We start from the raw sequence: 22,818 nt of genomic DNA, 5'->3' as shown, positions 1-22,818 counted from the left end.
GGCATGTGATTCAGCTTCTCAATTTCCTGCAAAATGGTGACAATGGTGACGTGGTTTATTACCTTTGCAGGTCTGTTCAGATCACCCGATGTAAGTCACCAGACTGTCGGCAGAATTCAGAGACTTGGCAGGTGGAAAGTGCTCAGAGAACAGTGTCTGGCACATAAGAAGACCAGTGTGTCACCATTATTACCCCTACTCTCAACACTCAGGTCTTGATCTCATGGTCATGAGTTCAAGCCCCACACTGAGCTCCATGCTGGGCATGGAACCTACTTAAAAAAACAAAAACAAAAAACTTGTCCTGTTGCCGTCATCCCCGTGGCGGTCAGCAGCAGCACCATCACCAGACGAGGCCCACTGTGATTACAAAGGTCCTATGTCCCAACTGCCAGGCACAGGCGCTGGTGACCCTATTCTAGAGACCGACAGGCACTCCTTTGGTCTACCCTGCAACCAATCAAGAGCCTTCCAGTACCCCAAAGAGATTGTCCCCTGGAGCCATGGGGCACACAGATGTTCACTGCAGCACCATTTATGGAGGTGTACCCCAGGGAGTCCCACGCGGTGGACACAAGTAATGGAGCAGACATGACACAGAGCAGATGGACAGATCTTTAAAAGCATAGAGCAAAGTGGAAAAAAAAAAAAAAACAGAAAAGGAAGAGCCAGGATGAGATCTACAAGGCAAAGCCGTCTACATAAATTAAAACTGCTGGCACAGAAGCATGCGTGTTATGTAAGAACAGGGACAAACAAGGAATCCAAGTTAAACCTTCATGTTTGAAAGTGAAGTTAAAATGGTGGCCTGTGGGAGGGACAGGAGGGCAGGCAGCTCTGCGTGGACCAGTGGTCAACTGTGCCAGGGACAGAGGAGTATAACCAAGGCCTCCTGCATACCCAGTGGTGGTCCAGTGAACACGCCAAAAATAAAACATCTGTGGGGTGAGGCTGATTGGGGTTCAAATCCCAGTCCCACCATTTAGGGGCAGTGGCTTTGTGCTCTGTCCCCTCCTGAGCTGCAAGGCGCTCTTCCTCTATGAAAGGGGCGTGCCACCTTGCAGGGGTAAGAGCTTGGGTGCCGGCACTCGCACCCAGGGGCGCCTAGAAAGGGTCCATTTCTTGTCACTCTAGTCCTCATCGCTGCTTGGCAGGTCTCCCTCAGCTCCTGGGCAGCACCTCTAGCTGGTGCCCAGCACAGCGGCCGAGGTTCGACAGGAATCCACGGAATTGGTACCCCATCCCCAAATCCAGCCTGGCTGGCCTGCGATACAACACCCAGGGGTTGGAAAGTGGTCATCCATCCACTTCCTCTCTGCCCCCATCCCCACCAGCCAGCCCTGTGGCTGCGGGGGAGTCTGGAGCCTAGCATGTGCAGTCCTTGGCCCTTCTAATCCCTCTTAACACCCCCTGCGCCAGGAGGGCTTGATGCTCCTGGCAACCCTGATCCCCAGCCGCCCCCAGTGCGCCTGCTGAGGCCTGTGTTGTCCAAAGTTGGATTTAGGGAAACCCGAGCTGGTCCCAAGGCGTATGGCAGGATCTGGCCCCAGTCCTCCACACAGCATCCCCCTCGCAGGCCCCCTCAACCTCCCTTCAATAAGGGAGTCAACGTTATTTTTTTCCTCACCTCCCCAAGATCATCATTTGCCCATAAGACACCTTCATGCCAATTAAAAAGAAGTTCCCCTTTGTCCACAGAGAGAGTATGGCAAGAGGCATTCAAGCTGGATTTCAGCCCCTATTCAAGCTGGATTTCAGTCCCTTGTGCAGTGAACAACCTGTTCAACGGTACATTGCAGCCTTCCTCCTTAGCCTGGACTACTCCAGACACACTCAAAGGTCATGGGGAAGGCCCCACTCTCTCTGAAGCTGAACTCCTAGGCACAGGAGGTGACTACGGGCCCCATCCCCGTCCCAACCTCTTTTCATCCCATAAGGTCCTGTCTACCTTCACCTCCCACCCCCACTTGCCCATCCCCACCTCCTCCCCCACCCACCCCAGGCTGGGCAATGCTCCTGACACTGTCTTCCAACAATTCACAGTAGGAGGCTGGGGGTCCAGAGAAGGACAGGGCTCCGCTGAAGGCCACACAGCAGTAAGGGGGCCCAGAGGAAAGAGCTGGCGGGGGAGGAGGTTGGGCTGGGATGCTGCAGTAGAGGCAGGAGTGGGAGTGTCCCGGAGCCTCGGCTTTACCAGGATTTACTGTTCTCCTCACCGCAGGGTACCAGGGACAATGGGGTGGAGTTCAGGGGGTGGGTGCGGCACAAGGACAGCTCTCAGGGCCGCGCTCTCTGCAGACGAGCCCCCCAGCGTCCCTGCGTGGTGGGCTACAGGCCTGGGAGAAGCAGCACCGAGCGGTGAGCCCCAGTGACTGTAACACAAGTGCTCCCCGTCTCCCAGGCACCCGCCGGGCACCGGGCGCTCGCTCGGCTAATGCCCACAGACACCCAAGCAGGCAGGAAAGGGCGCCCCTGAGCGCGGAGACAGTGGGGTGTGCCGAGGACACCCAACAGATGACAGAGTCTCGATTCAACCCCAGGTCTCCTGGCTCCAAAGCCCGACGGGTCAAGCTTGGACATGGATTCCAAGAGCCAGGACGTGAAAACTTCGTTTCTTCCAATCCAGGGGTCCTGCCCCAGGGCCCCCCGCTGGGAGCCTAGGTTTCTGAGGCTACTCTGGGCTTCAGACTCCTCTTCCTCCTTACCCTGGAGGAGACCACTGTCAAGTTGTGCTCCTTTTCCTGCCTACCCGCACCCCCTCTACGGGGACCGTCGTGAAGATATTGTGGGGTAACAGGTGTAACAGAGCCAACATCCCACTGCTCACCAGGCCTTTCTTCATTGGACGCAGGAGCAGGGGGTCATACAAACCCGGCGGTTCTCCCTTCAAATGCCAGGGGTTCGAATCCCAGCTCCACCACCAACTGGGTGATCCTGGGCAAGGCCCTTCCCCTGAGCCCTTTACTGTCATCCGCAAAACAGGGGCGAATGCATCTCCACCCTCACGGGCGCCCGAGAGCCGGACCTAATCTGCGCACCCAGCCCTGGGCCCCTGGACGCCGCAGCTCGGAGACGGGCACCGGGGAGAAAAGCCTGGAGTGCCCCCCACCCCCAGCCGCTCAGCTCCAGCAGTCCTGGAGGGGGGAGGCGGGAGAGGGCTGGAGATGGCACCCCCGCCTCGGAGAGCAGCCTGCCAGCGCTGCGGAGCTGGGGGCCCCCAGGTTCTCAGAAAAGCCCCCTTTTCACGGTTTAATTGAATATTTGAATAATCCTTTCATTCCAGCGAGGCATAAAGAATGTTGTCCCAATAGCGGTGACTCAGGCAGGCGCCCCCGCGCACAATGGCCCCTCGAGTGGGGCTGCTATTCAGGCCGCCTTTTGTTGGCGCGGAGCAGTGGGTAAATTGCAAACGCTTAAGGGAATGCTACGGCGGCAGCCTCAATGGGAGTCAGGAAATCGAATGTTAGGTCAATCCATTAAGCTTCGATTAAGTCCTCGGCGGAACAATGCCAGCCGGGCCCATCTTCATAAACACCGCGATTGCCAGGAGAGAGGCACTAATTTTAATTAAACCTCCTTACCTGCCTCCACGCCTGCCGGAGACGGCTATTTAGACGCCAAATGGCATCCTTCTGCGGAGGCAGGCGGGAAGGAGGCGCTGAGGGGGCTGCGGGCAATGGGGTGGGGTGCAGTGGGGAGGCGGCTGTCACAGGAGATCCAGCGGCCTGGCCCAGGGAGGTGCCCCTAGGGTGATGGCCAGGGCGCCGGCGGCTGGAGGTCTAAGGGCAAGTGGGCATCCCTCTCTGGCTCCAGGTCCCTCGGGGACCTATCCCTGGGCCCTCGGGCTGGGGAACATGGGAGAGGCTCTCCCCTGCCACCTTCCAGACTCTGGGCAGCTCTTCCCCTTCATCTCGCCCAAACTTGTCCACTTCACTCCAGCCCCAGGACTCTGGGCTGCCGCCTGCCGCCTGCCGCCTGCCATCCTTCTCTCATGCTGCCGCTGGGAGGACCTTGCTAGAATGCAAATTCGATCATGTTACTCCAGTTGAAAAGCCTTCCCAAGGGAAGGGTCAAGGTCCTTGGCCTGGCATTTGAGGCCTTACAGCTCAGTCCCTGCCTGCCTACCTCCCAGCACCCGTCCACCTACTCCCTGCCCCACAACCACACCGAACTTCCAGGATTCCCCATCCCTTCGCACACCCCTTCGCTGCTGCTCGCTTTGTTTCACCTAGAACACTCCTACTCGGACTGCAAGGCCCAGCTCAGCCCAGTCCTTCTCCAAGAAGCCTTCCTTGATATCTGAGGTGTGGGTGGTTTCTTTCCTTTGGCCCAACCCTGATCACACTGGACTGCTCAGGCTCCTCCTGGAACTCGGAACCTGGAACCTGGAACCTAGAACCTGGAACCTGTCCGCCAACAGCCTATTTGGCTCACCTGGCATCCTCCCCTACTGTTCTCCCAGGAGCTCAGGCAGGCCCAGGCACCGGGCCTTCTCCTCCTCCCCTCGTGGACTCAGCCTCACTAGAGTTAGTTTCTGACCTGCTGGCTGGGCGCTCCCCCACCCACCTCAGCCAGACCCACAGCCCTGTGACAAGGCACTGTGCCAGACACAGCAGCCATAGACATGGAGACTGACAGGTTCATTCATTCACTTCATTCATTCATTTGCTCACTGATCGTAATGAGGGTTAGAAGGAAAACAATACCGATGTACATTCCAAGAGGCCAGGCCCCACACTGACACCGGGGGGATTCCCTCATGAAATCCTCATAGCAAACTAAGGATTATTTTGATGATCATCTTCCAGATGGGAAAATAGAGGCTCTTGGAGAGAGGGGAGGGACTTGCTCTAGGACACACAGTCCAGATTTAGAATCCAGGTGGTCCATCCCTAGTCCGCATTCCTGACTACTGTTCCGCCCTGCCTCGCAGGTGTACACACATGCATACATACATGCTCACTCTCCCTCCTGCATCCCACCCTCCAGCCTATGCCAGCCAAGCACTGGAGATAGCCCCTGCCTCAGGCCCCCAGCTGCCCACTCTGGAGAACATAATGAAGACTAGTGAGAAGGAGGGGCCGGCACTCAGGCTTTTGAGCGTGGCCACTCACCCTGGCCAGACCGGGAGAAGAGGGCCGGGCTCTGCTTTGCCGTCCTTACACTCCATACAAGGAGGAGCCCTGGATTTATGGCCTGGTGAGGGCCAGAGGTGTGCTGACCCTGGCAGTCCCCAGCACCCGGGACCCTGTTGGGAAGAGAGGCGGGGGCTGCAGGGGTATGCCTCGGGCCCTAGGGGGGTCTGGAAAGCCAAGACCTGGCACCCGCTTCACAGGGAGGCCTGGCCAAGAAGACTGGTGGCTGGCAGCCCACCATCCACCCACCCCTCCTCTAGACCTCCTGAAGGCCTCTTGATGGTGGTCGGGTCAAGAACTATTGCTTCACACATCACCCAGACCACCACAGACACCACACTCCTAATTCTATACGCGCTCCAAATCTCTCCTATCTCCAAATCTCCTCTAACTCTCCGATTACAGATCCTTTATACAACACGATGTGTAAGAAGCCGCCAGCCCATGAGAGTTCATAGCCTGCACGTGCGTGAAAACAAAGGCACCGACGCAAAGGCACAAAGATTCACAGAACTCCTGGAGTCTCCACACCCCAAACCGCACACAACCACTGGCCAAAGCCAGTTCCCAGAGCTTGGCAGCTCACAAAGACCAGGGGAGCCACCAGAGGCCAGAAGGAACGGCATCTCCCCCAGCTGCAGCCAGCCTGGCCCGGGCCCCCGAGGCCCCTCCACAGGCTCCAGGCCACCGCTCCTAACTGGCTGCCCTGGATTCTGCCCCCGCCCCGCACCATGGTTGTCCCCTACCAAGCCCTGCAGCCTTGCACAGAAGCCCTCCAGCTACCAGGCTGCGGGGCCAGAGTCAGGAGACCAGCCCCTGTGGCCATAGCCCGAGGACTGGGCTTCCCACAAGCCACACTTCATCAGTTACCCCTCTCTGCCCAGCTCTCCCCACCCTTGGGCAGGCACTCCCTTGCCAGACTGGGGCTATGATGTCAGCAGCCACCAAGATGACATCTGAATCCTGCCCCCTGTTCTGACCTTCCATCCCATCCGCACTTCTGCTGGAAGATATATCCCTCCCGCAAACTCCTACTCCTCTTCCAAGACCCCATTCAAAATTCCCTCTTCCAGGAAGCCTTCCAGGCAGAGCCCTTGCTCCCCACTCTGGGTTCCCCATCTCTCTGTCCCCGCCCCTGATGAAGGCCTCTACTGGGCTGGGAGCCACCTGACAGCAGGGGCTCGTCTGTGTTCACAGCGTTGCTGGACACAGCCAGGAGGCACCGGAGGTGGCTTGCTAGGTGAGGGAGGACAGGAGGCCGGCCGGGGAGAGCCCCGAGGAGGGTGGAGGCTGCGGGGTCAGGAGGGCAATGAGAGGGAGACCCCCGGCTCGGGGGCTGCCACCTCCCTGGGTTACTTTCCTCTTTAGCACTCATCACAGGATTCTAGGCCATGCGTGTCGGTAATCATTTCATCCATCTCTATAGCCGACTAATGACATCATGCTTGTCTTTCTCCTGAGAGAAGGTCAGCTCCATGACAATCCAGGTGTGGGACTTATCCTGTTTGCCTTGTGTCTCTAGGGCCTTGCAGAGCACAGATGCTCAGTAAGAGGTTGTAGAGTGAATACATGAGTGAGTGAACAAATGAATGGGTAAAGGTTCTGGGCCCCCCCCCACCATCTCCTCAAGCAGGGAACCGGGAAAACAAGGCCCCCAGGATAGGAGCCAGGGAACAGAGAGCCTGAAACCCCACAGGTGTCTGTCTAGAGGTGGCCTGGGCGCTCTTTTAGGGCTTCCAGCCAGGAATTGACCAAATTATCAGGAGTCCTTGTCCCACAAAGGGCAAATCTTAGGCACTGTCTTGGTCGTCTGTACTCCCAAACCGAGAAACTGAGGCCCCGAGAGGAAACAGCTTCCATTTGAAGAGCCAGGCCTGGGCCAGGTCCCTTTAGACCCTTACTCATCGTAGGAGGGGTCCCTGCGCCACCAAAGCCCCCACCCTAGGGCAGAACCTCACGTCAGCCTCTGGGTGCCGGGCCCGCCACCCACCTTGCCCCCTCGCCGCCCCAGGCCGGGCCAGGCCCACTCACCGAGGCTGAAGAGGATGAGGAATTTGAGGCAGACAAACTCCTGGCGGTCCAGCTGCAGAGCGTGCAGCTGCAGCACCAGCTCCTGCGCCCGCAGGACCAGGCTGTGCAGCAGGGAGCCCGCCTGGGCCGCCACCGTGCTCATCTCCACCTGCACAGGCGGATGTCAGGGTCAGGGAGCACCCAGCAGAGGGCCCGGAGTGGGGGGGTCAGGGGCTGGGGGTTGGGGTGCCCATCCTTGGAGCTGCGCCAGATGGGGGCAGCATCTCCTCACACCCCAGAAACCCTCCAAACCCCACAGCATGGGCCCCACATGCTCAGAGCTCCTTATGCTCGGTGGTACAAGTGGCTTTTGCATTTTGTGTGGTACAGGGAGCAAACACCACGTCATGCTGGGTGTTGTGGAGCAGGGTCGGGGCAGGTGTGCCTGGACATACATGGACACAGCCACATGACTGCCCAGGTCCCCACACACCCACACGTGGACACTCAGACTGAGGATGCGGTCACACCTCGGCTCACATTCACACACACTCATAGGGCAGTCCACCCATTTCATAACGTGAACGCACGTACACACACGCCCTCATATGGTCATATCACAAGGTAATGGGACAGGCACCCATGTATGAGTTCCCACACAAGGTGGCAGGGAGATCTCACCACCACACACTTACAATGTGTGGAGATATCTGTACAATAAAATACAGGTATGCACGTGCACACACACACACACACACACACACAGGACATCCCCATGGTCTCGGAGACTCCAGCCTGCGTGATGACATAGGCCAATACCAACACGCTTTCATACCTCAGGCTCTCCTATCTGCATTCACAGGTGGTCTCCAAGTCACACCCTGGAGACCAGCAGTCCCCTGCCCTGGATGTCCTGAGACCCCCAAGATAAGAACTGAGCATGAGGACCAAGGGCCCGGGTTGGAGACGGGATGGGGAGCAGGGCCTCGGCCTCCAACCTCCACCCCCACAGGGCCTGCCAACCACTCTTCCTCGTGACTCCCCCTTGGGAGCGATGCTCCTTCCACCAGCCTCGACCCTGGCATCAGCCTCTTCTTTTTCTCCCTCCTCCCCTCCATGTCTCCCACACCTCCTCCCACCAGTTGGGGGTCCTTCTCCCAGGTTCCCAGCATTCCACCGTGGCCTTGACTTCTTCACCCCCCATTTTGCCCCCATGGTGTGCTTCCTCAAGTACAACCTGAGTGAGCCTTTCCTCACTTAAAGCTACTGTTGCTCCCTGCTTGATCCCAGGAGTTCCCAGCTCGTATCCTAGTGCCCCAAATTCCCTGCTGGGGGGTGCAAATTCCTTCACTTGCTCCTTTATTCATTCAGGATTTAGGGCCTACCTCCAGCCTTCCTTCTTACCTCACAGGGCTCCTGGCCCCCCAAATCTACATATTAGTGCCCATGTACCAGCAGCCCCTGGTGCTGTCCTAAACACCCTGTGCACCTTCACCCATGTTGTCCCCTCTGCTCTGGTGGGGTGGAACTGCCCCCCCCCTTTTACTACCTTTTACTACCTGACCAACTCCTATTTGTTCTTTCAAGACCCCCCACCTTCTTCAAGAGCCTCACTGACCCTCCCCACATCCCTAAGCTGCTTCCCAGGGGCTGGTTCCTGTCAAGGCCAGGAACTCAGCTGGTCAGAGGGAGGTCAGGCAATTGAGGAAGGGCTGAGCCAGCCCCCAATTCTGGGCTCAGAATTCTGGAAATATGCTTTAGGACAAGGCACAGGGCACAATAGGGTCTGGTCACCTCCTGCCCGGTGACCAGCAGGATGCTGCCATCCTTGCCATGTTGGATCTGGCGGTAGATGTGGTCAAACACCAGCAGCTCACTCCAGCAGTTCTGCAGCAGTGTCATCTGGTCAGCCACCTGGAGGGAAGAGGCATGTGTGGGTCCGGGATCCAGCCAGGTCCGTCCCTCTCCCAACTCACGATTCAGAGGCTCACTTGGATATGTGACCTGAGCAAGCCACTTCACCTCCTTTTGTTTTTTTTAATTTATGATAGGCACAGAGAGAGAGAGAGAGAGAGAGAGAGGCAGAGACACAGGCAGAGGGAGAAGCAGGCTCCACGCACCGGGAGCCCGACGTGGGATTCGATCCCGGGTCTCCAGGATCGCGCCCTGGGCCAAAGGCAGGCGCCAAACCGCTGCGCCACCCAGGGATCCCACCACTTCACCTCTTGATGCCCTTTTTGCCTATCTGCCTACTTTGTCAAAGTGTAGCAGAGATCAAGTAAATAAATAGATAGATAGAAAGAAAAGATCCAGTGGAAGTGCTCAGAACTCAGCCAGGCTTGGCTTCGGGCCCTCGCTCTCCTCCGACAAGCTGTGTGACCTGAAGCAATTTCTAAAGCCTTCTGAGCCTCGGTTTTCTCCTCTGTGGAGGGGGCAAAGCATCAGAAGGGGGTTTGGCACATACTGAGCACTTGATAAATATTAGTGGATAATGTTCATGGAAGTAGTTTGTGAAGAACTCCTTTAAATGTGAGGGAAGAGGGATCCCTGGGTGGCGCAGCGGTTTGGAGCCTGCCTTTGGCCCAGGACGCGATCCTGGAGACCCGGGATCGAATCCCACGTCGGGCTCCCGGTGCATGGAGCCTGCTTCTCCCTCTGCCTGTGTCTCTGCCTCTCTCTCTCTCTCTCTGTAACTATCATAAATTAAAAAAAAAAATTAAATGTGAGGGAAGATTATTATTAATTTTAATCTTATGCTCATTTGGCCTGTAGTCACATCTCCAGCAGCCTCAATAGCTCAAAAAACAAGTCATGAAGAGCAAACACAGGGCTTCCCCTGGGCCTTATACAGAGCTTTCAGGCTCATGGAAAGAAAGGAGGGCCCTCCTGGCCTGTGGTCCAACCCAGAATGAGCAGGTGGCTGGCAATGGTTCGTCTGAAGCAGAAACAAAACAAAGAAAGAGGCGGGTTCTGAATACCCAGGCTGTAGTCAGGGCACCCAGTGCAAGGACAGGGACTGCCTCTGTGTGGGGTGTCCTTCCACCCTGGAGGGTCACTAGCATGGCAAGAATGGACACTCGTGACAATGGTGAGTGGGACTCAGGACCATGGGATGCCAGAGCCTAAACGGCCCTCAGGGATCATGCCCCTGGCCCAAACTGCTATTTTTTTTTTTAAACTGCTATTTTTTAAATGAAAATCTACTGCCCAGAGAAAGTGAAGGACTCTCCTGGGATCACAAAGAGGTAGAGCCAGGCCAGAGGCACAGCTGGCCTTCTCAGTCCACAACCCTCTATGGTGGCAAATACTGCGCTCTCCCAGGCGTTCAGAACCACACGGGGCACTGCAGATCATCTTAGGGAGACGTGATACAGACACCAGCCCCTCTCAGTGTCTGCGGCTCATTAGCAGGCCACCGTCTACACAGCAGGCATTTCCTGGGCACCTTCCCGGGCCCTGCCCCGTGATAAATTCAAACTATGATAACTACTAGTTGTTGCACTGCAGCTCCACAGTACGGCTGTTATTCCCAGTCTATGGAGAGAAGACACCCAGGATAGTCAGGTAACTTGCTCAAGGTCACACTGCTCTGTCTGGTTCCAGATCCATGCTCTAAACCACCAGGGATGGAAGAGGACCCTCTCTGGCCACCCAGGAATTCATGGCATGCCTGTTACCTCCCCCAAGAAGCTCTCCCCAACCCCTCCTCCTTCCACAGTGCCCTCACCATCCTCTGGATGTGGCACCTGCACCATCTAATGGCACCCATTTGTGCCTCTGTCTTCCCTAATAAATATGGGGTCTGAGAAGGCAGGGCTGATGTCCAGTTCATCTCTGGGCTCCCGGAGGAGGGGGGTCAGTGAGCAACTGATGAACAGATATCAGCTCCCAAGACAGGCACAGAGAGCCTAGGAATGATCCCCAACCCCAAGGGCCAGAGAGATCCAGGCAGCCTCTGGCCTGAGGGGAACTGGCAATGCCCACGGAATAGCTCTCTCTTCTTGGGGTTAGAAGCCTCTTCCTCCTTCCTGTGCCTCCCCCAACCCTGGGGGGCAGCCTGGGGCCTGCCCCCCTCCTTCCCTGTGCCCCCACGCTGGAGTAGCCTGGGCCTGGCCTCAGGCCGGCTGAAGGAGTGAACAAGTGAGCAGCTGGACACACAGTCAGGCCTCCCTCAGTCCTCCCCTGCCCACTGTTTCCAAGGCCTGCACGGCTGAGAACAAGAGGGAGGGCCTGTCTCTGTTCTGCTTTGAGTTGCCAGCTTCCCATCTTCCCTTGTTCACCTCATTCTGTGTCAGGAAGTGCTTCTTCGAGCGCCCACACTGGCAGAGTGAGAAGCCCAGCTAGGGGCCCTGGACTCAGCCACAGCTAGCCCTGGATTGGTGCCCAGAGACACTGGGACCTGGGCAAGGCTGAATCACAGACATCTCTCCCATCTCTCCTCAGGAAGTGGCCAACCCCCAAAGAACCACTGGCAGGAGGCCTCCCCCCCTAGTTTCTGAGGAGAAAGGCCAGGCCCGGCCAGTGGTCGCAACTTGGCCCATTCTCAGCAAGCCCTGGCCTCCTCACCCCTGTCCGGTCAACATTCTGCCCACGTTACACATACGGAGACAGAGGCTTCCTAAGGTAACCACAGGGAGCTGGGCTCTGCCCCAGAGTCCCCAGGAAGTCCTAAGGCCCAAGAAGAAGGTGTCTGCCGGGAGTCAACTGGCCCACCCTGGGCGACCCAGATGGAGGCAGAGCAGGCGGGAGGACATGCAGGGCTGGGGCTCTTGGGCCTGGCTGAAGGAACAGGGTGCTGGGGAGGTGGAAGAGTGAGAGATAAGACGGAGAATTAGGAGATAAGCAGGCTGAGCTTCGGGTAGAAAGCAAGAGGGGTCACAGTGACCCAGCTGGCCAAGCCCTGGGAGCAGACTCTGTACCCAGACCTCAGACCCCAGGGGTGGGGGCAGCCCTGCCCACGGGGCTGATAGGGTCGGCAGGGCAGAGAGATGCGATGTTGGCTAAGCCTTGGTGCCCTGTGCCCTCCGTTTGAGTCCCGACTCAGCCACATATCGTCCCCTGCCCTGATTTTCTGTCCTAAGAAATTGGACAAATAAATGCTCCCTCCTTTGGTTAGAGAAGACATATGAGCAATCGCAGGGGTGTCGGTTGTGAAGGGCTCTTGGGACCCATGGTTGGCTCTCCTGCCCCGGCTGGGGTTCCCATCTATCCCCAGCCAAACAGACTTTTCACTTGCTCTTCCTCTAGATGGACAGATGGACACATAAAGACACCAAACTCCAAAACACCTCCCACAGAGACGAGTGCACGTGTGTGCATGGATGCGCGGCCTGCACACACACAAGCATACGCACACGTACCCTCTTTTTATTTCAAAGAAAACCAGAAGGCCCTAGCTGCCAGCCCCTCTCCACAGGAAAGCAGGTGGCTAAGAGGCTCACTTAACCAAAGAGGGTGGTGTTCACCTTCCTTAGCTTTCTCCCTAAGCAAAGGTTCCTCCTCTGCCCTCAGACCTCCCTGGCACCTGGGGAACAAGGACATTTGCAGCCCCAGCCCTGGGGTCCCTCATTGGCCTGGCCTGTCTGCGCAGCCCACCAGCCGCCCACCCCTCCTGCTGGGCTGCCATAAATCTTCCCGGAGCCTTGACACTTTGCAGCCTGCCCGGGAGGAGGGGTATTTATGGGTGCCGAGCTGACCTCCCTCCCAACAGGGCCCCCTCTGGAGCCCCCTGGGGTCTGATCGGTCTGGCAGCCGAAGGCCAGCGGGCTCTGTAATTCTCCAGTGGTTGACATGCCACAGGCCGGCCAAGGTGCTCCCCTGGCCGAGTGGTTGGCAGGCCCTCGTTTGTCAGCCCGGGCCTGACAGAGTTACTGCTGTTTAAATGAAACCATAGATCTGAGCAGTTAAATCTGTTGCCAACCGGGGGCCTCCAAGTTGGATGCTGAGGGTGAAGTAATGTCAAGATGGGTCATTAGGCACTCCTGGACCTCACCTCCCCCTCCTTGATTCCTATCTGGTGTCCTCCCAGCCTGCCCTTCCTGGGAACTGTTCAGAAAGGCTGACTGCCTGGGCTGACACACTGCCCTCCACCAAGCAGCGGGGACAGGTGTTTCTGCTACCTTGCTGCGGGTACAAGTTGCTTTATAAGTCCTGGGCAAGGTGGCCACCCGTCTTCTCCTGGAGTGCTAGTGCTCAGGGGAGCATGGCTATGGTCTATCCTTTCTCACTTCTCTGGGCCAGGCCTTAGTACCACCTGCAAGTAATGATTACAGGGGTGCAGCAGCAGAGAGGACAGGAGGGAAAGGCCACGGCTCCAGCCTACCAGACACTCCTGTGTGCTGTGCCCTGTGTGAAGCTCTTTACCTGTCCTGGCTTGCGAATCCTTACAACAGCCCTACGAAGTGGACGTTATTTCAACTCCTCTTCTTTTATAGATAAGGAAACTCCAGCCCAGAGGAGTCACTTGCCCAGAGTCCCATTCATGGCAAGTGGCAGAGCCGAGACAGAGCTGGAACTTGAATACAAGCTTCTCCAATTCTGGTCTCTGTCACGGACTTCTGTGCCACTGTCAGATCCAACACACCAAGACTGCGTGAGATGAAAAATAGAGACAGAGGGACATCTCAGCCGGAAGAGAGAACAGAGGAGGAGAACCCCAGGCTGGCAGCATCCCCAGCAGCTTAGCAAAGACCCCAGGCCTTCCCCTGGGTAAGCGAGATGTCATCAGCATCACCAGGGGCTGAGTGGCCTCTAGGGAGAGCTAAGGCTGTGTGGTAGGAGCCCTCCCTGCCCCAGGATGTCGGGCCCCAGCCAGCCCTGGCAGGCTGTGCATCACATACCACCAGAGGACCCTCTCTGGACACAGAGAAACACCCGACACTCCCTGACACATGACACCTTTTCACACTTCTAGGCCTTATTCTATGCTGTTCTCCCTTACTGGCATGTCTTTAACCTTCCCAGACTGCTTTCTGGCAAGAGAGAGATCAAAAAAGCCCCTGATTTCCTTAGATGGAGACTTTTGCACTCCTGCCTGGCCCCCACTGGTCCCCTTCCATTGCTCTCAGAGCCCCGGGCAGCCTGCATTGGCGTCATCTGCATGCCTATCTGTTTCTTCTGATAGCCTGGCTACATCCTGGGTCCAATTCATCTCAATATTCCCACTGCCCAGCAAAATGCCGAGCTCTCGGAGTGAGAGAACCCCCCACTTCTGCCTGGAAGTAGGGGGGTGAATGGCTACCAAAAGGGAAAAGAGGGTCACTCAGCACTACTCCCACTTTCCTGCTTTCCCACTTCTGGCTTTGCAAACAGACACTAGCCAGGGCTTGCTTGTTAGACCAACAAGAAAGAAGTTCCACGTGGCTCATTAGGAGGCCCTCTAAGGGCTGGGCTGGTACTTATCTGCAAGGCTCCTTTACAGAGAATGGTAACCATGGTTCATATTCCTGGGCTCGACTCAGAGGTTCTGGGAAGGGGAAGCAGGAAGGTTTGGACCACAGAGAAGCCAGAAGCAGGAAAAAACACTCAGCAAAGCTGGGACAAAAGCCCTTCCCATCCTGCGTGAAAAACCCCAAGAGACTAGGAAGGCGGCCAGAGGAAGTGCCCTGCCCCTGGATCCAGGGTTCTGGAAAGCCAGGAATGCTCTGCTCCTCCTCCCCCCAACACAGGGGGGCTCATGGGAAGTCTGGAGGGGAAGCTGGCAACCAACCCAAGGGTCCTGGGGTCCTCATCCCCAACCAGGGCCTCCAGCCAGGATTAAAAGGCAGATGGGATTGTTCAAGGCCCTGCCTCTTGTCCCAACCATGAGGTTGGTTGGCCTAGAGAGGGGGCAAGGGTGAGAAGTCCCATCCTGTGGCAAATACATGGCCCCCATCCTCAGACCCTATGTGGCGGAGGCAGGAATCATCACCACCAATTCTTGACTCCCAGGGTAACCCAGACCCCCTGCCCTGTGATGACCACCTCCTATCTTGTCCTGCCCTGTGCCCAGCCCAGGCGGGCAGTGCCCCCGGCCCATCCGGCCACATGCCCCTGGAGGAAGCCCAGGCGTCAGCACTGACAATGCTGCTCAAGGCTGCAGTGGCCCCAGCAGGGAGGGCAACAGGCTCTGCTGTTTATATCCAGCCCTGGAATAGCCAGGGAGGCTGGCCTGGGAAAGCCAAACACCCACCAGCCTGGACTAAAGACCATCTATGCCCAAGCCAACCAGGGCTGGGGCTTGCCCGGGCTCGAGGGTGCCTCAGAGGTTGCCAGAGGCAACAAGGAGCCAGGGCCTTAGGGGGGCAGCTTCCAGGCCTTGGGCCCACCAGGCAGGATGCCTGGGAACCTCTTCCCTATCTGGCCTGTTTCTCCTGCTGCTTTCTTGCTTACTTTGGCTGCAGGTACTTTGACCCAGGGGAAGGAAAGCCTTGGGAAAAAGGAAGACTGCCTCCTTTGGGAAGATCAGTAACAGGGCCCACAATCGCTCACCCAGCCCCCACTGCCCACACAGACACACGGACACACACACGTGAGAGCAACCATCAAGCACAAGAGCTGCAGAGAGACAGCAAGACCTTTCCCCGTAGGTGGGGAGGAAAACGTCCACAAGCATTCCCAACTCTCAGATAGGAAGATACTCCCCGCCCACCAGGACGTCTGAGGCTGGCAGGAATTCTTGGCCTCTCCAAATGCGAAGACAGGGATTGGTTGTGTCCTCTTCTTGACACTGGGCTGGGGCAGCCAGAGGCAGCTTCCAAAGGACTCAGCTAGTCATTCAGGGGAGCTCAGGGTCTCAGGGGAAGTGAGAGAAATGCCTGCAAAGCCCCTAACCAGATGAGAAAGGAAGAGAGAGCAAAAGGGCTAGAGAAACAGAGATGCAGAGAGACAGCATACCAGGGAGAAAAAGACAACAAGAGAGAGAGATAGAGATAAAAGAAGCTGAGTCTGTGACAAATACAGACTCAAGAAACAGAAGGAAAGAGAGCAGGAGAGGGGAGGGAGAGGGGAGGGAGAGGGGGAAGGAGCAAGGATGGCTGTGATGGACCAGAAACACCTCTTGGTGTCCCCCAGTGTGCCCCGCCCCGTGCCCCCATACTACCTGAGGCCAGGGCAGGGGAGCAGGACAGCCCCTGGGACAGAGGGTCGGGAGCCAAGAGAACACCCCAGCCCCAGCAGCCAGCCAGGTGGAAGGAGGGACTCACCTCTAGCTCTTTGAAGACCATGCACCTGCGTGCCCAGTCCACGATGGAGATGAAGGTCTGGTCAGCCATCCGGCACAGGAGGCTGAAAGGTGCAGGCTGGTCAGGGCGGCCTTTGGCTGGTTCCTGCAGACAGCCCACAATGCGCGCCCGCACCTGGTCCTCATCTGGCTCCAGCTGCAGCAGCTGCAGGATGAGCTCGGGCACGCCCGGCCCTCCGGAGAAGGGCTCTGGGTAGCCATAGGGCGGCCCCGGCTGCGGGGGACTGGCATAGGGCTCTGGGTACTCAGACTTGATGGCACGGCCAGGGAAGCTGGGATAGAGGTAACCGGCCAGAGGCCCGTGGGCGCTGGGCACAGCCATGGGCAATGCTGGAGCTCCAAAGTCGCCCAGCGGCCCAGCAGGTGGACCAGAGGCCAGGCCCTTGGGCTCAGGCGCGTGCAGGCCGGGGGGCAGCATGTAGTCCGGCGGGGGAGGCGGTGGGGGAGGCACCCCCATCGGAGGACCCGTCTCCAGCTTGAAGCCATTGGCTCGAATCTGTGCCTTCTTCTGCTGCTTCAGGGCACGGTCCCGTTTGTACATGGGCCCGAATTTGTTCCGGCCACCCCGCATGCGGTCAGCACGCACAGCTGTGGGCAGGAGCAGAGGGTCAGCTGCACCGTAACGCCACACCCCAGACCTATCCCAGACGGTGTCGCCTCCCCCGTTCAGTACCTCTTCAGGCTCCCACTGGCCACGGGTGAAGGCAGTCTCCTTAGCCTGGCACTCCCAGGTCACCCTTTACAAGACCCCATGTTCTTTCCACTCCCCCTTCGCTGTTTATTCCCCCATTCGGCACGTTTTCTTCTTCCTCCAACCTGCCTTTGTTATTCCTTCTGCCTCAAACCCTTTCTTTTTCTCATGCCTGCCAAACACCCAGCCCTAGGGTCACCACCCCCAGAAGCGTTCCTAGATTCATCTGGGCAGAACCCACTGTCCTTGCCCCAGATGTCCTGCCTCTTGTCCACTGTCGTCCTGCTGAGTGGAATCACGCCATGTGACCCAGGCTGAGAGTTTCTGGGGATTCAGCAATGGGTTCAGGTGCCTTGTACAAGGCCGAGCAGGGAGATGGTGACAGGAAGAAGGTCCTTGTCAGCCTTATTCATAGCACCAAGTTCACTCCCCAGTGTCCAGCTGCTTCGTTACTGACTACCCGACTCTGCTGAACCCCTACTACAGGATGACTCCGGCTTCCTCCAGTGCCTTCAAATGTGACACTGAATTTAGAGCTGGTCAGGGTTCTATGCCGGGAGAAGGGAACTCCCTGGCTGACCGGATGTCCCTCCACCTGGCCAAGGATGTGTCACCGATTGGACCCAACAGGTGCATCTCTGCAGCCGCAGTGTGGCCCTAGCCCTCGCTCAGACAGGACCCCACCCTGAGCTCGAAGAGAAGGGAGAGAGAGTAGGAGGGAGAGGGGGGTGCCTAGCAGGGAGGTGTCTTAGGACCGGCCAAGCTTCCTGCCACGGGGGTGGACAGCCCAGCTCTGCTCTGTCGGGCTCCAGCAGGGTGGCTCTGCTACCTTCAACAACCGTCTTCCGATCCAAAAGGACCTGGAGCTGGGGACATCGGGACCTTCCCCCTCTTGTCTAGGAGTCCCTCCTCTAGGCGGCAGGGCTTGTGGTCGGCAGCTCTCAGAGCCACTAGGGGCTTTCTACATTGTTTAAAAACTTTAGCCAACAGCTGCCTGCTCTGCGCGCAGCCCGGCTGCGGCCAGCAGCGTGGAAGCCTGAGACCGTCCACCCTCGGCAACTTAGAGTTTTTCCTGCTGAAACGTTTTTCCTCCCCTCTGGACTGAGAGGTGGGAGGACGGGGGTGGGAAGGCAAGGATGGGCTTGGGTCCTCTGGAACCGATTGTTCCGCCTTCCCTCACCCTCCCAGGACCCTTCCAAGAAGGACTCTCACGCACAGAATGAACGACCTGACCGTTTGGATGGACAAATGGACAGGCGGGCTGGATGAGTGAAGGCTGTGATGATGGACACATAATAACATGATGATGATGATGATGATGACGACGACGAGGGCATTTCCTCTGCGCTAGCATTCTGTACAGCTCCCTCACACTGACTGGTCTACTTTCCCGATGGGGAATCTGCAGCTCAGAGGCTTTAAGGAGATCACCCAGTGTCCCCCAGCCTGGGGGTGGTGGCACTGGGACTTGAACTCCGGCAAAGGCACTAAACCCCTCGGCTCCGGCTGCCGCTGGGTGTCAGTGGGGGAGCTGTGAGTCTCCTTGCAGAAGGAGGTGTGCGGAGAGGGGGTCGTCTCCCCAGGATTCCCTTTCAGGTGCTTCTGGACCCTCACCAGCCCCAGCCACTTCCCACCCCCGCCCTGCCGAGATCCGGCCCTGGCGTCACAGGGGGAGCCCGCCGCGGGCTCCAGAAACTTTAAGGGGGCCACGGGCGCCCGCCTCCCACTGCGTCTGCCCCCCGCGACCCCTGTGCCCGCCCGTGCCCGCCGGCCGAGGTCGGCGCTCGGAGGCGCTCGGGGGCTGCAGGGCCGGCGCACACCTTCCAGGCGCATCCCCACTGTCAGGCACTTCTGGAAGCGGCAGAAGGGACAGCGCTTGCGCTGCGTCTTGTCGATCTTGCAGCTCTGGCTCTCCGTGCACGTGTAGTGCTTGTTGTTCTGCACCGTGCGCTTGAAGAAGCCCTAAGGGCGAGAGCGGGGTGAGCGCTGGAGGGGCCCCAGGTCCCCCAGGCCCCCCCCGGCCCCCCAGGCCCCCAGTCCCCCAGGCACCCCGGCCCGCCCCGGCCGCGCGCTCACCTTGCAGCTCTCGCACGTGAGCAGCCCGTAGTGGTAGCCCGACACCTTGTCCCCGCACACGGGGCACAGCTCATCCAGGTCCTCGTCGTACGAATAGTCCATGCCCGCGGCGTCCGCCTGCGGAGGGAGGGGACGGGCAGCGCGGCGGGCGGGTGGGGGCGCGGGGGGCACCCCACGGCGCTGCCCCGTCCCCGCGCCCGGCCGAGGCCGCCGGCGCCGAGCACCCGTGCACCGCGCGCCCTGAGCAGCCCGCCCGGGCCCGGCGGAGCAGCACCCCCGGCTCGGCCTCCCGCCCCGCCCCGCCCCGCGCCCCCCGCCCCTCCCCGAGGCTCCTCCGGGCCGGTCTGCGGCGCGCGGGACGCGGGGCCCTCGGGCGCTGGCGCTCGGGGCCGGATTCGTTCGTCTGACGACAAAACCCCGATTCTGAGAAAACGGCTCGGCGGCGGGGAGCTGGCGGCGGAGCGGGCGGAGCGGGCGGAGGGGCCGGAGCGGGGCCCTCGCGTCGGGGGTCGCGCGGGGCGCACGGGGAGGCGCGGCGGGCGGCAGCGGGAGGCGCCGAGGACGCGGGGCGCGGGGCGGGTCCCGGGCGGCGGAGACCACGGGAGCCCGGGGCGGACGCGGGCGGACGCCGTGCTCGGGGGAGCCCGGGACGGCGGCGGCCGGGAGACAGACAGACGGACGACCGGGAGGCGGACCTGCGGGCGGGGAGCAGCCGGACCGGGCCGCACGCTCCGACCCGCCGGGGCCCCGCGCCGGAGACAAAGGCCGCCGCAGCGACGGCACCGAGAGGCGCAGCCGGAGCCACCGACCCCCGGCGTCGGGCCGAGGCGCGCGCGGTGCGGCCGCGGAGAGCTCGGGCGGGTCCCCGCGGGGCCGACCTCGGGCGGGGAGCGCAGGCCCCGGGCGGGGAGGCGCGCGGAGCCGGGGCCCCGGAACCCCGGAGGCCAGAAGGGGCGCGACGGCCGCGGCGACGGCGACGGCGGCCGCGGCCCTCCCGGCGCCCACCTGCCGCGTCCCGCCCGCCCGAGCCCCGCGCCCCCCGCGCCGCCGCCGCTGAGCCGCACCCGGGCGCAGCGCCGCCTGCCCGCGATGACGGCCGACCGGGCCCGGGGCGGGGAGGCGGGGGCGCGGGGCCCGCAGCCCCCCCCGGCCCCCGGCCCCCGGCCCCCCCCGCCGCCTCCGGGGCCGCAGCGAGGCGCACCTGGGGCCCGGGCCCTCCGCCGCCGACGCGCGCTGCGCGGACCCGCCTCGCAGGGGCCAGGAGCCGGCCCCCCTATATCAGCGCGTGCGGTGTCCGGGGGCGGAGGCCGGCCCACGCCCGCAACCACGCCCGCGCCCGCGCCCGCGCCCGCCCCCGAGCCCGCCGAGCGCCTCCGCCGCCGCCCTCGCGGCCCCCCGCGCCCAGCCCGAGCGCCTCGGAGCCCGGGCGGGAGCCGGGCGCCCGGGAGCCTCGAGCCTCCGCCTGCTGGTCCAGCCCCGCGGTGGCAGGGGCCGCGCCGGGGGCGCTGGTCGTTGTGCCGCGCGGAAGCGGGCGAGGGCGGACGTGGGGGTCCGTGGCCGAGGCACGGGGTCGAGGCCAGGAGCCAGGTGAGCCACTGGCCCTGCCGCGTCTCCTCACGGGAGACTCAAGCAAATGTACACGCGCGCACACGCCGCACACACACATGCACACACGCGCACACGCGCGCACGCACACACTGACCCTCAGTCTGCTCATCTGCGAAGTGGTGATGATGAATGGGCCTCCCCGGGAACGGGCACCGGAGGAACCGACGTGGCGCCGGCGAAGCGCGTGCCTCAGCGCTGCGAGAGCGACCAGCAGCACCCAGCGGGGAGACCTGGGCCGGACCCTTCCTCCACCGCAGGCCTCAGTTTGCTTGGCCGGAAATGGGGATCCTCCGAGGTTGGGCGAGGACCTGAAGCCATCAAGGGCGCGGGAGCCGGGAGACCAGAGGAACCCCTCCCCCCATCACGTGCTGAGCCCTTACCCGGGCTGGGGGAGGGGGAGGGAGAGTCCGGCATCCCCGGGACAAAGGGGACCCCTGGCTGGGACAGGCCCAGCAATTGCTCTGGGGGGGCGGGGGGGAGACTGGACCTGGTCACTCTCACTTTTCAGGTGAAAAAATTGAGACGAGAGAAAGGGGCCCGCTCTCGCCTTGCCCCCGCCCCTCCGCGAAGAACGGTACTGAGACCCGCGGGGCCAGAAAGGCAGGGTCCTCACCGTGGGGTGGGGCGGGGCGGGGCGGGGCGGGGTGGGGCCGGGTGGGGGTGGGGGTGGGGCCCGCGGTTAGGCACCCGCAGCGCCGCTACCGCTACGGATCTGAAGGCTCCGGACCTGGCCTGGGCCCCGACCCGAGCCTCCCCCAGCCGGAGCCTCCCCCGCCAGCGGCCTGGGTTGGCACCTCGCTCCCGCCTGCCGAGGCTGGAGACCCCGCAGACCCCCCTGCTGTCTCACACCCGGCGGAACAAAGGATGGAATAGGCAGCCGGCTCGCTGCGCAGGCGGGCCAGTGGCATCCCTTCTCTGTGCCTCAGTTGGTCTGCACGTAAAATGGAAAAGTTCAGCCCTACCGAGGGGAGTCTGCAGTTTCCGTGAGATGCTGTGGACGAATTTTGGTGAGAAAGGAGAGAGCCGAGTCCAGCTTAGCGGAGGACTCCCGACATCCGAGCCCTCAGAAACACTAGCCTTTGCAGGAGCTGGAGGTGGGGGGCTAGTGCTGCTTGTGAACAGCTCTCCATCTGGGAGGGGCCCGCAGAAGGTGGGAAACGGGAGCAGCACCACCTCTGTAGGGGAGTGAAGGGGCTGGAGGAGGAGGGCTGGAGTGTACCAGACATGGTACAGGAAGACTCAGGCGATGTAAGCAGGAGTGTGGCTGGGACTCCAGGTGGTCTAGGGGGCTGGGCTCGGAGCCGGATCCCCCCCCCCACTTCCATCTTACCCCCTCCTTCTCCAGAGGCTACACTATCCCAGGTTGGGTGCTCTGAGGCTGACCCAGGCTCCATTGCACCCACCCCCACCCACATGCCCAGGGAAGCAAACATCGATCTGCACCAGCCACAGAATGAGGACTGACAGAAGGACATCAGGGACAGACACACAAACCCATACAAATCCATACAAATCCGAGGAGGCAACACAGACACACAGGCGGGGAGCCTGAGAGGCCCCAAAGACAGGCCCAGGGACCATGGACACATTCACAGACTGCCAGGCTCGGGCCAACACAGTGCTGCGAACACTTGGCCGCCCCTAGACAGCAGGACACCGCAGAGCCCATGGGGCCTGTCCCCAGAGGCCTAGCTCCTCCCAGTCAGCTGTCCAGGGAAGAGGGGGTAGCATGATGAGAGGGTAGGTCGGGGGCAATCGCTGGCCCCTTCCCTGCCCAGAGCAGCGGGCACTAGTCACTCAGAGCGGGCAGCGGCCGGCCCAGGCCGCAGGGAGGCACTGAGGAGGGAGGCTGGCCATTAGAGGCCTGGGCCCAGGCCCTCACTTACGGAGCGGAAGGAGAGCTCTCACGCCGGATGAGGGTGGACAGTGGGCACCAGGGATCCGGGGGAAAGCTCCGGCAGCCCAGGTGGGGCAGTGGTGACCGTGGGCACACAGGAGCTCCTTCACGCCACGGCGGGCGGCAGGCGGACAGTAGGCTGGCCCTGTCCGGCCGTCCTCCTCCTCCCCGCCCTGGGGGG

The 22,818-nt window shown here is 60.5% G+C and overlaps 2 protein-coding genes across 11 annotated transcripts in view; one reads left to right on the top strand and one right to left on the bottom strand.

Annotated features, from left to right (window-relative positions):
- LOC102151918 overlaps positions 1-7,327 on the top strand; it is a 12,606-nt gene extending 5,279 nt beyond the window's left edge. For 2 of the 8 annotated variants that reach the window (XR_005365006.1, XR_005365004.1), the window contains 2 exons: positions 71-1,890; positions 2,541-3,694. Coding sequence is in view for 3 of the 8 variants with exons in the window: in XM_038549395.1 (XP_038405323.1) it covers positions 1,699-1,890; positions 4,990-5,199; positions 5,541-5,593 (455 nt within the window). In the remaining 5 variants the exon portion in view is untranslated. The other 6 variants (XR_005365003.1, XM_038549395.1, XR_005365005.1 and 3 more) reach the window with 6 other exon arrangements.
- Positions 1-22,818, bottom strand: part of NR5A1 (nuclear receptor subfamily 5 group A member 1) — a 24,896-nt gene extending 2,078 nt beyond the window's left edge. Inside the window, exons 1-7 of one of the 3 annotated variants that reach the window (XM_038549390.1) lie at positions 22,627-22,818; positions 20,835-21,048; positions 19,133-19,249; positions 18,877-19,018; positions 16,328-16,953; positions 8,940-9,059; positions 7,167-7,314 (exon numbers count right to left, since the gene is read on the bottom strand). In XM_038549390.1, coding sequence (XP_038405318.1) covers positions 7,167-7,314; positions 8,940-9,059; positions 16,328-16,953; positions 18,877-19,018; positions 19,133-19,249; positions 20,835-20,849 — 1,168 coding nt within the window. In that variant the 5' untranslated portion in view covers positions 20,850-21,048; positions 22,627-22,818. Of the gene's footprint in view, positions 1-7,166; positions 7,315-8,939; positions 9,060-16,327; positions 16,954-18,876; positions 19,019-19,132; positions 19,250-20,333; positions 20,377-20,834; positions 21,049-22,626 lie in introns of those variants that run through there. The other 2 variants (XM_038549391.1, XM_038549392.1) reach the window with 2 other exon arrangements.

This window comes from Canis lupus, chromosome 9 (assembly GCF_011100685.1).
Source record: "Canis lupus familiaris isolate Mischka breed German Shepherd chromosome 9, alternate assembly UU_Cfam_GSD_1.0, whole genome shotgun sequence".
Classification (NCBI taxonomy): domain Eukaryota; kingdom Metazoa; phylum Chordata; class Mammalia; order Carnivora; family Canidae; genus Canis; species Canis lupus.
The sequence above is the reverse complement of the archived record's forward strand: the minus strand, read 5'-3'. Positions and strand labels throughout refer to the sequence as shown.